This window comes from Bos taurus, chromosome 7 (genome assembly GCF_002263795.3).
Source record: "Bos taurus isolate L1 Dominette 01449 registration number 42190680 breed Hereford chromosome 7, ARS-UCD2.0, whole genome shotgun sequence".
NCBI lineage: Eukaryota > Metazoa > Chordata > Mammalia > Artiodactyla > Bovidae > Bos > Bos taurus.
The window spans coordinates 18,009,626-18,025,513 of NC_037334.1; the positions used below are offsets into that span (position 1 = coordinate 18,009,626).

Below are 15,888 nucleotides of genomic sequence, written 5' to 3' on the forward strand. Positions count from 1 at the left end.
GAAGTGCGCCTGTAGGGGACCCCGTTATATGAAAAAGCCTCATATGGATGGATATTTAAATGGAATACACCTGTGGTGGCGGAGGCTGTGTAACGCATTCCTGGGTGGAGGAATACCTGTTGAGACACATACCTATGAGGTGGAGGAAACAACCTTGCAGGAGGGACAGCTGCGTAGAACTGAGCTCATGTGAGAGGGAGATCTGAGCACGCCTGCGTGGGGCACTCTAACAGAAGCACATCTGAGGGGGGCTCGTGTGTACTGAGGTCCATCTGTCAAGGATGCACCTGTGAGAAACCGTTTGTTTGGGACATCTCCGTGGGAAAATATCTGTATCCCCCTATGTTGCAGGGCACCTGCAAGGGCCATCTGTGAATGAAAACGTCTGTGAAGAGACCCTCTATAAGAGGCTTTGTCTGGAACACACCTGTTAGAGCACACCTATCTGGGCATATTGCCAGGGAGCCATATTGCCCTCTCGGCTGTATCTTTGGATAAAGGACGATGGTGATAAGACGACCTCATCCTGCGGACTCTACAGTGAAGAGTTATGGTTAAGGGAAAATTAATCCCTTCCAGGTCATAGATCAACGATGGGTAAGAATCCCAGGTCTAGTTAAATCTCTGCTTTGCCCCTTCCTGGGCATATGGACTGGGGTGAGCGGCTTAACCTCCTATTTCCTCATCCGTGAAGTGCGAAAGCCAGTCCCACCTACGTTTTAGGGTTTTAGAGAAGACGACGCGAGAAGTGAGTAAAAGACCAGGCTTGTACAACGCAATGAATCAACGTTAGCTATTATTATTATTCGCTGTCAAAAGGCCTGGGCGCCCCTCCCCCTAATGGTGAATCGAGAAACTGCGCCCGAAACTAGTGGGAGGGACCTTCGGCAGGTGCACAGAGAGCGACAGACTGGGGCCCCGCCTCCAATTACGCGTCCTTATCCCCAATCGCGCCTGGGACTCCTCCCCAGGCAGGTCCAGAGAGAGCAATTTTCTCGGTGTCCGGAACAGGTCCGGGCCACTTTAAGACTTCCTGGAGAGCCAGGAGCCGCGGGGCCGAAGGCTGCCCTGGGTCAGTGGGGAGGCCCCGCCTAGGTGGGTGGGAGAGGCGGGACGGGCGGGCGCAGCTTTTGCGGCTCTGGCCAATAGGAAACCGACTTTGAAGCCGCCCGGCGCGTTGATCTTCCGTTTCCCAGGCTGAGTGGAACCGAGAAAGGAGGCGCACGGGCGGGATGACAGCACGGCTAGATATTGTGCTTCAGTGGCCGCGTAGGGAATGTGATTGGAGCGGGCGGGCTGTTGCAGGCCTAGATGGCGCGGAGTTGGTCCTTGAGAACGTCTAGGAAAAAAGAGAACTTTAGTTCCTGATGAAAATTAGTAGAGGCAGGAGGTCAAGTGGAAAGGGATTACGTAACCCAGTCCTCGAGATCTCCTTACCTCGCCTCCTTGGGCAGAGGGTAAAGTGAGGCACGTAGAAAAGGAGCTACGAAACCAGACGTGAGATATTGCTCTCTCCGGCCACTCCATTTCCAGAATGAATGTGGTGTTCCCTGCTGTTGCTGCTGCTGCTGCTAAGTCGCTTCAGTCGTGTCCGACTCTGTGCGACCCCATAGACGGCAGCCCACCAGGCTTCCCCGTCCCTGGGATTCTCCAGGCAAGAACACTGGAGTGGTTTGCCATTTCCTTCTCCAATTCATGAAAGTAAAAAGTGAAAGTCGTGTCCGACTCTTAGCGACCCCATGGACTGCAGCCTACCAGGCTCCTCCGTGCATGGATTTTCCAGGCAAGAGTACTGGAGTGGGGTGCCATTGCCTTCTCCGGTGGTGCATCCTCGGTTGTGCTAATACCCGGGCGTCCCTGACCCTCCCCCCTCCAGCTCCGCCCTCAGCCCCCTCCCCCCAAAGTAGGTCGGGGGAGGAGAAGCAAGTTCTGGGGCGGGCGGCGACGGCTAGCAGTCACCGCCTCCTACAAGTGCCGGAGCACGGCAGGCAGCGCGCAGGCTGCAGTGGCAGTGGCCGCGGAGCTGGCCCTGCGGGGCCCCGGGGGGGGAGGGGGAGCCGTCAAGCCCCCGTTGAGGCCGCCGCTGCCGGGCCTCCCCTCCCCCCCGGGCTGGCGCCATGCGGGGGGGCCCGGGCGAGGCCGAGCGGCGTCAGCGCTGGGGTCGCCTCTTCGAAGAGCTGGACAGTAACAAGGATGGTCGCGTGGACATCCGCGAGTTGCGCCAGGGACTGGCCCGGCTGGGCGGGGGCGATCCGGACCGCGGCGCCCAACAGGTACCCCCGCTGGGATACTCCTCCTGGTGCGCTGCGCTGGGCCCAGCTGGCGCCGGGTTATCTGAGCCCCTGAATGGAGCGCCGGGAGTCGCCCGTGACAGCCTGTGCTGGACTCCAGGATCCGTGCCTACCTTGAGCGTCCCTGTCTCTTTGCCTGTGCCCGCTCGTGTCCGGGCCTGACGGGATCTCTCAAGACAGGACAACCGAGGCCCCAGGCCTGCAGTTCAGGCTGCCAAACCCGTCCCCCTCCTCCCTCTGGGTGGAGGATGTCTGCCCGGGAATGGGGCCACGTGCGCTTTTCTGCCCACTGCCCAGGACACACCCTCCTCTGAACTCTTTGCACAACCCAGAGACATGGCCTGCACCCACCTACAGGAAACATGCCCTCCCTTCCCTCCTACCCGGCTCTGGGCACCCACTACTCTCCCAGGCAGCTGCCCCAGACTCTATGTTTACATTCCCTTCCCTGTCCTTTCTAGGACTTGGCTCAATGCCCCAAGTTGTCCCAGCCAAGGACCCAATCCTATCTGAGGCTGCCCTCAGCTGGGGATGCTCCTATCCAAGCAGGAACTTGACCCCAATCCCTCTACACCTGAAGACCCAGATGCCACTGGACTGTGTCCATAGCACCCTGAAACCTCCAATCACCCTCCCACTTTACAGATGGGTAAACAGAGGCCCAGCGGACGCTCAGTGTGGTTGTGTCCTTGCTACCACGTTGCCCAGCGCCGTCTCCAGTGAGAGCTCTTGAAACTGCCATGCGGACAAGTTCTTATAAGAGACAGCTGGAAGGACAGGCTTGCAGAAACAAAGAGCCCAGGTCCACCTATCTACTTCCCAGCTCTGTAACCTTGGACAAGTTACTTGACCTTGACGAGCCTCATTTTGCTCGCCAAGAAAGTTGGACAACTGCTGTCCACTGTACAGACCTACCATGGCCTTGGGCATCTTGTTGAGGGGAGAGCTGATGGCAGAGTGATGGGCTCAGGCTCCTGGGACATAAGCTTGTCATGCCCCACATTGTGGGAGTAGTTTAGAGGAGCTCTCTCTGACCTTTCTCCCCTGCCAGGGCATCTCCCCTGAGGGTGACACTGACCCAGATGGCGGCCTTGACCTGGAGGAGTTTATCCTCTACCTGCAGGAGCGGGAACAGCGCCTTCTACTTCTGTTCCACAGTCTGGACCGGAATCAGGATGGTAAGGCCCAGGGATGGGGCTGTGGGGGCCCTGGAGACCCCAATGGGGTTAGAACTGGCAGTGCCAGGAGGAAGGGGGGAGGGCCGCTTCTCCCTGATGACTCACAGGCTATTTCGGGAGCTTTCCTCACCCTCAGCTAGGTGCTTCTGGGCCCAGCTGGCCTATCCCACCTCCTTTTCCTAATGGGGTGGGACCCTATTATTTATTAGTGTTATTATTTGTGATGCAAAGATTCCCCTCCCCACATTGCTCCTGGATTCCCTGTGAGACAGAGCCACCCCCATCACATTTTCTGGATGTCCAGTGTGGCCTCAACTCCCTGTGGCATGGGGACCCCAATAATTACTCCTGGACTTAATCCTTCATTCAGCAAATGCAAGTCCCTCCCAATATGAACCAATTCCACCTCTCTGATCCCAGTGGGTCAAGGGCCCCTCCCTGCAACCTTGCCACACACCTCACCTTGGGTTTCTGCATGCCCTAGTCTTGTTAGACATCCCCAGTCCAAGCTATTATGGTCCTCTGACTCAGGGTCCCCCCCTCGGCCCCCCTCCCCAGGTCAGATTGACGTCTCTGAGATCCAGCAGAGTTTCCGAGCCCTAGGTATTTCCATCTCACTGGAACAGGCAGAGAAAATCCTGCACAGGTGAGTGGTTGGGTCCACAATCCCAGGTAACTCAGATCCCAGAGACCCCCTCAGCCACCTCAAGCCTCTGAACCCTGGACCCAATACCAGGGAGGGAGTGAATCTGAGATCTTGGGCTAGTTGCTTTCCTGCTCGGAGCCTCAGTGTGCCCCTCTGTAAAACGGGGGGCCTCGCAGTGCCAAGGAGCTCAGTCTCCTCCCCAAACCAACCAGAATCTCTCACCTCCCTCAACTCACCTCCCAGCCCCAGGCACTGATTCTGTCCCACCTGTGCCCCTCCCCCCACCAGCATGGACCGTGATGGCACCATGACCATTGACTGGCAGGAGTGGCGTGACCACTTCCTGTTGCATTCGCTGGAGAACGTGGAAGATGTGCTGTATTTCTGGAAGCATTCCACGGTGAGGTGGGGGTGACGATCCCAGCCTGGTGGTTGGGACCTCTCTTTCCCAGGGCATAGGGGCTGGGGCTGGATCAGCACTCTAGTGGGAGGAACCACTGGGAGCAGCCTGAGGGTGAGGTTCTGCTCTCTGCTTCCTTCATCTGGGACTCTGGGGACTGATGGGAGCCCTTCAGACTTACTGCTGGGCTTTGGGGAGGTAGGCAAGAGAGGGCTCACCAGATGGGGCATCTGGTCTCCCACCCTCTACCCACGCAGCTCTCCTTCTGCTGGTTTCTAGTTCTGCCCAATAAAGAATTCTGCTGCTGAAAAGACAAGTTAGGAAGCCACTGTTTTTGGAGGGTCTGATGAGATCCATTAGAAATTGAGGGAAGAAGTGCTCTGGATTGTCATTTCTGGGGTCGGAATCCCTGAGTGATGCTTCTGATAGGATCTGATGGCATCTGGAGGGGATCCATCCTTGGGATCTGCTGAGAATCTCTTGAGAGATCCAGAGATTCCCACCCTGGGAGACCTATGAGGGGTTTGGTTAAGAAGTCCACAAGTGGAGATGCTAGAGGACAGATGATCTTTGTGGGGGACACCCCTGGGGATCAGGGGGAGACCCCAGGAGAGAGCCACTAGGCTCCTGATATGGGAAGCCCCTGGTAGGATCTTGTGTGGCCCTGCAGGAATCTTCTGGAATCCTTATGTAAGAGACCCTTGGGTAGAATCCTGCAGAGGGATTTCATTGGCTCTGGAGGGATCTTTATGGAGCAGAGGCTTGAATAGGAGGCTTTGATGGGATTTGGTGGAGGTCCCCAGGAAGGACGTTACCTTTCATGGAGACTGTGGGGCTAGGTCGGGTAGGGATCCGAGAGAGATCTCTTGGATTGGTGGACTCTCTGGGTATCCTGGAATTCATGGGGGAGACACCCCAGTTTAGAGCAGAGTCACCTCTCCCCAGCCCCAGTGGGTCATGACACCCCCAGCCTCTGCATCCCCAGGTCCTGGATATTGGTGAGTGCCTGACTGTCCCGGATGAGTTCTCGGAGCAGGAGAAGCTGACTGGCATGTGGTGGAAGCAGCTGGTGGCGGGTGCGGTGGCGGGGGCTGTGTCCCGAACAGGCACAGCCCCTCTGGACCGCCTCAAGGTCTTCATGCAGGTGAGAGGCCCTGGAGAGACCCACCCCCTCCTTTCCCAGGCCTGGACCCCTGGAAGGGACCCCAAAGCCACCTTGTCTCCCCCCACCCAGGTCCACGCCTCTAAGACCAACCGGCTGAACATCCTGGGGGGCCTCCGGAGCATGATCCAAGAGGGGGGCGTGCACTCCCTGTGGCGTGGCAACGGGATTAATGTGCTCAAGATTGCACCTGAGTCGGCAATCAAGTTCATGGCCTATGAGCAGGTGGGGGCAGGTGTGGGGAGGCATGGACTGTAGACATGGGGTCTGCAGGATTGGCCTGGGAGTGGGGGAATGTCTTCGGGCCCCTGGGAGTGGGCATCGGTTCCCCTATGGGATGCCCCCAGCAGGACAGCAGAGGGGAACTTCAAGCCCACGGAAGGCTAAGCCCTGAGGTCCCGCCACCTCTGTGTCTCCTTCTCAGATCAAGCGGGCCATCCGGGGGCAACAGGAGACACTGCATGTGCAGGAGCGCTTTGTGGCTGGCTCCCTGGCTGGTGCCACAGCCCAAACCATCATCTACCCCATGGAGGTGAGGAGGAGCCCTGGCAGAGACCTTGTTGCACTGTGGGAGTTGGGATGATCCACTTCACACTGATCCACTAAGCATTGGGTGATCACTTTGTCTCTTCCTGATTCAGACTCAGTACAGCAATGCTGTTTCTTGTGTAGCTGGTCTGCATATCACAGTTTGACATGTGATTTCTGGAGACAGTAGTGGTTTGTTGGTTTGTTGTTGTTCAGTCGCTCAGCTCAGTCATATCTGACACTGCAACCCCATGGACTGAAGCACACCAGGCTGCCCTGTCCTTCACTATCTCCAGTTTGCTCAAACTCATGTACATTGAGTCAATGATGCCATCCAACCATGTCATCCTCTGGATGAGAAGGGCCCCCTTCTCCTCCTGCGCTCAGTCATTCCCAGCATCAGGGTCTTTTCCAGTGAGTTGATTCTTCACATCAGGTGGCCAAAGTACTGGAGCTTCAGCATCAGTCCTTCCAATGAATAATCAGGGTTGATTTCCTTCAGGATTGGCTGGTTTGATCAGTGTTAGTTTAACTGTTTAGATAACAGTTGTAGGGGGCAGCCATTGATGGCTATGCCTCCTCTAAGGATCCTGGTTTCCAGGATGCTTGTCCCCAAGGGAATCATTTCCAAGTGAAACCGTTTTTGGAGAAATCATTTCAAGTTTCAGGTTGTACCAGGCATCAGTTAGGATTGTGAGTGATAGAAAACCTAAATCACATAAATGAAGTCCAGAGGTGAGCAGTTCAGGGATGGTATAGTGGCTTCAGAGTGTTGGAGAACAAGACTCTATCTTGTTCTACCACCGCAGCATGTAGCATCCTCCTTATGGACCAAAATGGCTGCTTGTGCTCCAGTTACAGCAACCACATTCCAGCCAAGAAGGAAAAACAAAGGAAGGAACACCTCCGTGACCTTAAGGATGCTTTCTGACAGCCTGGCATCCTTCTTCACCTTCATCAGCTAGGACTCAGTCACATGGCCACACACCTAGGGAAGCTGAGAAATGTAGTCTATATTTCTAGAAGCTGTGTACTTGCTGAAAATAACAGATTCTATTGCTAAGAGAGAAGATAACAAGATATTGGGAGACAGTTAGCAGTGGGTGCCACATGCAACCCTGATAGATGTAACAGTTTGTGGGTATAGAGTTTGGAGGCAGAAGATAGATTCTAGAGGAAATGATTCTTTTAATTCAGTTATTCTCAGGGTGTCTCCACCCAGCTGTCTTCATTCCTGGATGTTGTGATTCCAAAGGCAGCTTTTCCAGGGATAACCGGGTTCTCCCTAGGTGCTGAAGACACGGCTGACCCTTCGCCGGACGGGCCAGTACAAGGGACTGCTGGACTGCGCGTGGCAGATCCTGGAGAGAGAAGGGCCCCGTGCCTTCTACCGTGGCTACCTGCCCAACGTTCTGGGCATCATCCCCTACGCGGGCATCGATCTGGCCGTCTACGAGGTCTGTGGCACTCCCTTCTCTGGGGTCTGCTCTCCCTGGGGGTCTGAATCAGTTGACCTCCATAGCTACAGGTGGAGAAGCAAAGCACCATGGGCCATGGGATCCTGGGGAACCTTTCCAGGCATTGCACCCCCATCGCCTGCCACTCTTCCACTTCCTACGATAAGAACCTTCCATCTGTAGTTTGGTCTTCCCAGGTCTCAGGACATGTGAAAGTTGGGGACCACTCCAGCTCAGAGAATCAAGGGAGCAGGCAAAGATGAACTAACACGCCTCTACCTCCAAGCCAATGTTTTCTTTAAGGCCTGCCCCTTTCGGTGTCCATCGCCACTATAAAATCCACACCCATGGTCAGCATCTTGGGACCTTTATCAGGAGAGGAAGGAGCCAGGAGTTTTTGCTGTTTCTCTTCCAGAGGCCTCATCCATTGCTTCTCCCTTCTCCTGGCAGGATCACCAGGTTCTCCCAATTACCACAGAAGTCCCCAGGCATCCCTGCCCCAGTGTTTGTATCCAGCCCAGTTCCCTAGGTGGGCAGCCTGTCCAGTTGCCAACTCAAAAGGGCCCTGGGCTTGGTTGAATGCTTTGCTGTTGCCATCTTGAATTTTTTTTTCTTTTTATTTACTTATTTGTTTTTGGCTGCACTGGGTCTCCATCGCTGCACTCAGGCCTTCTCTAGTTGTGGCATGCGAGGGCTACTCTCTAGTTGCGGTGTACAGGTTTCTCACTGCCGTGGCTTCTCTTGTTGCAGAGCACAGGCTCTAGGGGGCGTGGGCTTCGGGGGTTATGGCACTTGGGCTCTAGATCTCAGGCTCAGTAGTTGTGGCTCACGGGCTTAGTTGCCCTGTGACAGGTGGGATCTTCCCGGACCAGGGATCAAACTCATGTCCTTTGCACTGGCAGGTGGGCTCTTAACCTCTGGACCCCCAGGAAAGTCCCATCTTAAAATTTTCAGTAATCTTTGAACAGGGGTCCTCCCTTATTTTTATTTCACACTGGGTCCCACAAATGACATAACTGGTCTGATCTGAGATCCCCCATACATGCCAACCCTACCTGCCGGACCAGCACCCAGCATCTACATAAATAGCCAAATGAGATAAAGCTTCACTCATTCGCTCATTCATGTGTTGGTTTAGCTACTGTCTCCTAAGCATCCATAAGTGCCTGGCACTGTGCTGGCTGCTGCATCCGAGGTGGTTGTTCAGTTGCCAAATCGCGTCCAACTCTCTGTGACCCCATGGGCTGCAGCACACCAGGCTTCCCTGTCCTTCACTATCTCCCTGAGCTTGCTCAAACTCACGTCCATTGAGTCAGTGATGCCATCCAACCATCTCATCCTCTGTCGCCCCCTTCTCCTCTTGCCCTCCATCTTTCCCAGCATCAGGGTCTTTTCCAGTGAATCAGCTCTTTGCATCAGGTGACCAAAGTATTGGAGCTTCAGCACCAGTCCTTCCGATGCATGCATTCAAAGAGTACAACATAATTCTTGTCCTCCTGGGACACCCCTCCAGTGAACAAAGAAGGCAGTAAACCAGCAAATAAATAGTTTCAGATCCTGAAAAGTTCTCAGAAGACAACAAAGAGAATGTGTAATCAAAAGTAGCTGTGGGCAGGAGGGGGGCATTGCTGGGAATGCCTCTGAGAGGTGGTGATGGAGTGATGGGCTGAATATATATCAAAAGAGTGTGAACAAAGCAGAGGGCACAGCAATGCCAAGGGCCAGACACAGGAATGAATTTGGTCTCTTGGAGGAGTGAAAGTCTCTCTTTTTTCTATTACAGCTTATTACAATATATAGAATGTAGTTCCCTGTGCTATACAGTAGAAACTTGTTTATTTTATATACTGTAGTTTGTGTCTATGGGACTTCCCTGTAGCTCAGATGGTAAAGAATCTGCCTGCATTGCAGGAGACCTACGTTTGATCCCTGGATCAGGAAGATCCCTTGGAGAAGGAAATGGCAACCCGCTCCAGTATTCTTGCCTGGAGAATTCCACAGACAGAGGAGCCTGGTGGGCTACAGTCCATGGGGTTGCAAAAAGTCAGACACAACTGAGCTACTGACACACACAAACAGCTTGTATATGCTAATTCCAAGCTCCAAAATTATCCCTCCCGCCTCACTTTTCCCTTTTGGTAACCATGAGTGTTTTTTCTGTGTCTGGAGCCTTGTTTCTGTTTCACAGATAAGTTCATTTGTATAGTATTTTAGATTCCACATACAAGTGATATCATATGGTATTTGTCTTTCCCTGACTTACTTCACTTAGTATGATCATCTCTAGGTCCATCCATGATGCTGGAAATGGCATTATGGCATCCTTTTTTATGGCTGACTAGTAGTCCATTGCATGTAAGTACCACATCTTATATGGTACTTATTTAAGTAAGCACTTATATGGTCAATGGACATTTAAGTTGTTGCCCTGTCTCAACTATTGTGAATAGTGGTGCATATATCTTAGTTGTGTCCAGATATATGCCCAGGAGTGGGATTGCTGGATCAAAGGGCATCTCTATTTTTTAAGGAACCTCCATACTGTTTTCCACAGTAGCTGTACCAATTTATATTCCCTCCAAAAGTGTAGGAGGGTTCCCTTTTCTCCACACCCTCTCCAGCATTTATTATTTGTAGACTCTTTAATGATGGCCAGTCTGACCAGTGTGAGGTGATACCTCCCTGTAGTTTTGATTTACATTTCTCCAATAATTAGCAACATTGAGCATCTTTTCACGTTCCCATGGGCCTTCTAAATGTCTTCTTTGGAGAAATGTCTTTTTAGGTCTGCCCATTTTTTGATTAGATTGGTTGGTTGTTTTGCTGTTGAAGAGTGGCAGTCCTGAGTGGCCGGATGGAGCTGACATCAGCAAGGACTCAAAGATCACGAGTTTGGGTTTCTCCCAAAGGTGATAGGAAGCCATTAAGACTCCTGAGCAGAAATAAGACACAACCTTATTTCATTCATTCTTCACCCCAAAAGTGATTTCAGAGGTCTAAGTAGTTTGAGAAGCCCTGTGCCCTCTTGACATTTCAAGATCTTAATTAGTCTCTTAAAGACTCTGAGAAGTCCTGTAGAAACATGATTTACTTTTTTTTTTTTCACTTTAAAACATGTTTTATTTCCTTTTTTATACTTTAACTTTATTCACAGTTATTAATATATCTTTGAAATTCTAAGCCTCTGATTTTAACATCTAAAATTTTTAATTATTTTATCTCATTTTCCTTAGTTAGATTTACTCTTTTTTAAGTGCAGTGTTGGCCATTCTTATCCAGGTATCAAAACCTCTTTTTAACAGAACTGCTCTTAAAAACTCATTAAACACCTAGTTGGCTAATGCAGCTCTAGCCCCAAAGTCAGTATAGTAAACACTTCTCATTTGCCCCTTCCACACCCAGACCAGACATCACCAATCCATTACCACACTTGAGTCTCTCTCAACACAGTTCTGGGAAGCCATTAGCAATGGATTAAGACTGACTCAGGAAATGCAATTTATGAGCCTTTCCAGTCCCAAGGTCAGAAAAAAGATCCTGGACTTACAGAGGCCTCACAGAAGGCTTCAGAAAGGATTGGCCAAGAGCATAGCTCTGGACTTGGGGGTGACTCTGAATGCTGATTGTCACCTTTATCTTGTGGCTTTGGGCAAGTAACTTCCCTTGAGCCTCAGTTTCTCATCAGTGAAATGGGGATAGTAATTGTTATTTAGTCATCAGTCATGTCTGACTCTTTGCAACTCTACGGATGTAGCCTGCCAGGTTCTCTGTCCATGGAATTTCCCAGGCAAGAATACTGCAGTGGATTGCCATTTCTTTTTCCGGGGACCTTCCCGACCCAGGGATCAAACCCACATTTCCTGATTGGCAGGGGGATTCTTTACTGAGCCACCAGAGAAACCCATAAAATAGGTCTAATTGGGCTAAAATCAAGGTGTCAGCAAGGCTTCTTTCCTTTAGGAGGCTCTAGGAGAGAATCCATTTTCTTAGATTTTCCAGTTTCTGATGGTCCACGTTCATTGGCTCATGGCCCCTTCTCCATATTGAAGGTCAGCAACATGGCCTCTTCCCCCACCTCGTGTCTCTCTCTCATGTCTGTTTCTGTCATCACTTCTCCTTCTCTGACTTTTAGAAGGAGACTTGTGATGACATCAGGCCCACTTGAAAGCTCTAGCATAATCTCCCACCTCCAGATCTTTAACTTAATCCTATTTGCAAAGTCCCTCTTGCCAAGGAAGGTATCCTATTCACAGATTCCAGGGATTAGGGGAGGAACAATAGGGGGCCATTATTCCACATACCAGAAAGGGTCTGTGTGAGTGTGCACAGTTGCATCTGACTCTTTGCGACCCCATGGACTGTAGGCCACCAGGCTCCTCTGTCCATGGGATTTTCCAGGCAAGAGTACTGGAATGGGTAGCCATTCCCTTCTCCCCGGAATCTTCCCCACCCAGGGATCAAACTCAGGTCTCCCATATTGCAGGCAGATCCTTTACCATCTGAGTCATCAGGGAAGCCCAGAAAGAGTCTAGGTAAGGTTTTTTGTTTGTTTTTTGTCCCCATGGTGCAGCAGGAATGTGGGATCTTAGTTCCCCCACTAGGGATGGAATCCAGGCCCCCTACATTAGAAGTGCTCAGTCTTAACCACCAGACCACCAGGGAAGTCCCCTTTAGGTGAAGTCTAAGCAAGAGCCTGCTTGGCTAAGACCAGCTGTCACAGGATACAGAAGCCAGCCAGCAGGGTTCTGGTTTCACCTAGCTCCAACCCACCCTCCTTCCTTCTCCACTCCTCCCAGACCCTGAAGAACCGGTGGCTCCAGCAGTATAGCCACGATTCAGCTGACCCGGGCATCCTCGTCCTCCTGGCCTGTGGCACCATCTCCAGCACGTGCGGCCAGATAGCCAGCTACCCACTGGCCCTGGTCCGGACCCGCATGCAGGCCCAAGGTGAGGCCTGGGTGGGACAAGGAGACATGAAAGGTCTCACAACTCGGGCCCATCTCCCCATCCCCCAGCTCCTCCTCCTGAGAAGGCAGAGTCCCAGGCTGGGATCCTCCTGGAATTTGGATTGGCCTTGACTCAAGCCCTGACTTTTCTCTGGGCCTCAGTTTACCCTTTTGTGACGCTGGAACGGGAGCCCTTTATCCTAAGCAGGAGAACAGACACGGTCAGTACTGGGTGAGCATCCCAGCGATCTCAGTTGGGAGGCAAGCTTTCTGGGCTGGTTCTTTGAGTTCTAATTTGCAAGGCTGGGTTACAGCCAGGCCAGGGAGCAACAGCGCCAGGCTACAGGCTACAGTTGTTCTATTCTGTTTCTCTGGATTGTTTTTTTGAGGTTATTTTTCTTTTTTCTCCCCCCTACTATCCCTCAATCTTTTTTTTTTTTTTTTTTTTTTGAGAATTTCTACGGGGATTTTAGCATTTGTGTGTTGGGATTTTTGCCAGGGGTTATCCGCACATAACACATATGTAGTCTCCCAACCCTCAAAGGGCTTCCAGGCTGGAGAGGAAGGTGCTGAATAAATCATCCCAAAATTAAGTATGGATTTAGGGTTGAATGAAGGGGAGGGGAAAAAGTCAGACTCGGACTTGGGGCACCAAGGAGGGTTCCCCTGAAGAGCTGGTTTGGGATGGAGAATGGAAGGATGAGTCAGAGTTTAGCTGAGAGAAGAAGGAAGGGATGGAGCTCCAGGAGGAGGACACTTCTGTGTCCTCTCCCACCTCCCCCTCCACACATATCTGCTCTGCTTCTCATCATCCCCAAATGGGGCCCTCCAGATTGGGGTGAAACGTTGAGCAGCCAAGTCCAAGGCCAGTAGAAGCCCCAACTTGGAGTCGTAGGTTCCACTGTTAGTCCCTCTTACTGCAATGACTACCTGGCCCAGCCCTGGTGGGGGTGGTGGGGAAAGAGGGGGAAGTGAGAGGGGGACCTCTGGCCTTACCTGACCTCCCCACCCCTCCCCAGCCTCCATTGAGGGAGCCCCCCAGCTCTCCATGCTGGGTCTCCTCCGTCACATCCTATCCCAGGAGGGCGTGCGGGGCCTTTACCGGGGCATTGCCCCCAACTTCATGAAGGTTATCCCTGCTGTGAGCATCTCCTATGTGGTCTACGAGAACATGAAGCAGGCCCTGGGGGTCACGTCCAGGTGAGGGACCCAGAACCCACCCTCCACCCCCAGATCCCTCACCTCAATCATGATGTCCCCCCACACCTGGGCCACTGGAGACCGACAAGCCAGCCAGTGGATCCCAGGTCCTCCCCCCACCCTACCATTCAAACCACAGGATCCCCGTACTTCATCCACTGGGTCCTGCGTCCCCACACTCCAGCCACTGGATCCCACGTTTCCCTGTCCTCTCACCCCCGTCCTGAGTGCTGGACCTTCATGTCTTAACCACTGGATCCCCCACAAGCCAGCTAATGGATCCTGACACCCCAACCACAGCAGCACCGACCCAGTATCTAACCGCACCCCCCAACCAGCTGCCTCAGGCACCGGATCCAGTGTCCTCAGGCATTGCTGGATCCTAGATCCCCAGCCCTAAACTGGTGGATCCTAGATCCTCTGCTTCGAGTCCTGGATCTCCAAGCTCAACCACTGGACTCTGGATCTCAAGAAACCTCAGCCACGGTATCCTGACAATGCGAGGCCTAGATCCTGGGACCCCATCCACTGGATCCTGAATCCTCTCCCTCCAACCACTGGATTCCTGAATCCCTTTACCTCAACACAGGGTCCCAGATCCCGCTGCTTCAACTCCCCGATCCCCACATTTCAAGCATCATTCCCTCGACACCCCCAACCATGGACACCAGATTCCCAAGCCCTGATCTGCCAGATCCTCACTCCTCAAACCACAACCTCGAGAACCCAATGGCAGAGGAGCGGTTCCAGGTGACTACGACTGTAGGACCCCAGACCGCAGGCACTGGACATTGAAACTCCACCCATAAGAGGCAGACCCTGCCACCTCTAGGCACTGGATGCCAACCCCTTAACCCCTGACCTCTGACCTGAACCCTCCCAGGCACTGGACCTTGAAAGCTCAGAGCCCCCAGCTAGCTCCCACTAGGCCAGTCAGCACCCTGGATCCCACACGCCCCTGTTCCAGACACACACCAGAGCCCTTCCCCCATGGCACAAACCCCACAGTCTATGGAGCCTGCAGGAAGCCCAGGTTCCAGGCTCCCGGCTTGACAACCTACAGGATGTGCCCACAGTCCTGACACAGCTGATGCTGGCAAGGGGAGGAGATATCCCTCCCAGGCCCTGCACAGATGCTGGACCCCCAGCCCCCTAGCATGGACATGCCCCTAGGCCTGGGGCAGGGGCAGGGTTGGGCGAAAGGTGCGCTCAAATGCTCCTCCAGCACTCTGTTGGTCTCACACCCTCTTCCCACCTATAGGCTGATCACAACCCCCAGAGCCTGGCTCCCTCTCTCTTAGGGCCGGCAAGCAGGCAATCTGAAGCTGGGAACACATGAAGGGGACCCCATATGCACACACACCCCAGCACTGCCGGCCCCTCCCCGGGCTTCAGAGTTGGAAACCAGGAGCAACAAACCAAGGATGCAAAACAAAGCCCCAACCCCCTAAGCCCCCAAATTCACTCCAGGTCTATTTTTGTACCAGAGAGGAGTTGACAACCCATCCCCCCTACTTACCCCAGCCCCCCACCCTGTACATTCTGCACTTTATATTTGGATGCTGAGCTTAGTATCATTGGGGAACCCCCTCTCTCCATTCCTTCCAAGTCCTTGGGGAACCCCATTCAAGGACTGTGAAAGAGGAACTGGGATGTTTGGGGGATGGGAGGACCCGCTCCCCCAACGCTTCCACCTCCTCCAGCTACACTGCGCCCCACCTCCCTGCCTGTGCCCTGCCTGTGTGTGTGATTTCAAAGGAAAAGAACAAAGGAATACATTTTCTAAGCTCTTTCATTGTGGTTTTTACTGAAAGGGGGTGGGTGCATGTGGGAGCACCTCTAACTACTCACAGGGAAGACACATGGGTTGTCATCCATCATTCACGGAGACCAGGAAATGACTCTATGAGCCTCAGTTTCCACATCTGTAAAGTGGGTGCAGGGGCAAGTCCACATTCAAGAGCCCTCCTAATTTGTCCTGTATGTTTTTCTAATTACACAAGTGTGTCCTTTTCCTTGGGCTGCTGTAAAAAGTTATCAAAAACAAGGGGCTTAAAACAACAAGAAAATTAAATATTTT

General features: G+C 52.8%; 1 protein-coding gene across 7 annotated transcripts; it reads left to right on the top strand.

The window, feature by feature from the left end:
• Window positions 1-1,950: 1,950 nt before the first annotated feature.
• On the top strand, window positions 1,951-15,598 carry SLC25A23 (solute carrier family 25 member 23). 7 transcript variants are annotated; one of them, XR_003035511.2, is made up of 12 exons: window positions 1,951-2,273; window positions 3,343-3,469; window positions 4,028-4,115; window positions 4,404-4,515; window positions 5,501-5,659; window positions 5,750-5,902; window positions 6,102-6,209; window positions 7,495-7,662; window positions 12,459-12,609; window positions 12,771-12,829; window positions 13,628-13,808; window positions 15,110-15,598. XR_003035511.2 is itself a non-coding variant. In XM_024994947.2 (11 exons), the coding sequence occupies exons 1-11, from the start codon at window positions 2,118-2,120 to the stop codon at window positions 15,129-15,131; spliced, it is 1,425 nt and encodes a 474-aa protein (XP_024850715.1). In that variant the 5' UTR covers window positions 1,951-2,117; the 3' UTR covers window positions 15,132-15,598. The 7 variants fall into 7 exon arrangements, 6 of the variants coding, with proteins under 6 accessions (XP_024850715.1, XP_024850717.1, XP_024850721.1 ...); XM_024994947.2 differs by lacking the exon at window positions 12,771-12,829; XM_024994949.2 differs by lacking the exon at window positions 15,110-15,598 and having other exon boundaries at window positions 13,628-13,827.
• The last annotated feature ends 290 nt before the right edge of the window (window positions 15,599-15,888 follow it).

What these genes read in the sequence shown, in the direction of transcription:
- SLC25A23 (XM_024994947.2), top strand. Translation starts at nt 2,118, where the DNA reads ATGCGGGGGGGCCCGGGCGAGGCCGAGCGGCGTCAGCGCTGGGGTCGC. An exon ending in CCATCATCTACCCCATGGAG is followed by an intron (nt 6,210 to 7,494) that starts GTGAGGAGGAGC and finishes GGTTCTCCCTAG; the next exon opens with GTGCTGAAGACACGGCTGAC. An exon ending in TCGATCTGGCCGTCTACGAG is followed by an intron (nt 7,663 to 12,458) that starts GTCTGTGGCACT and finishes CACTCCTCCCAG; the next exon opens with ACCCTGAAGAACCGGTGGCT.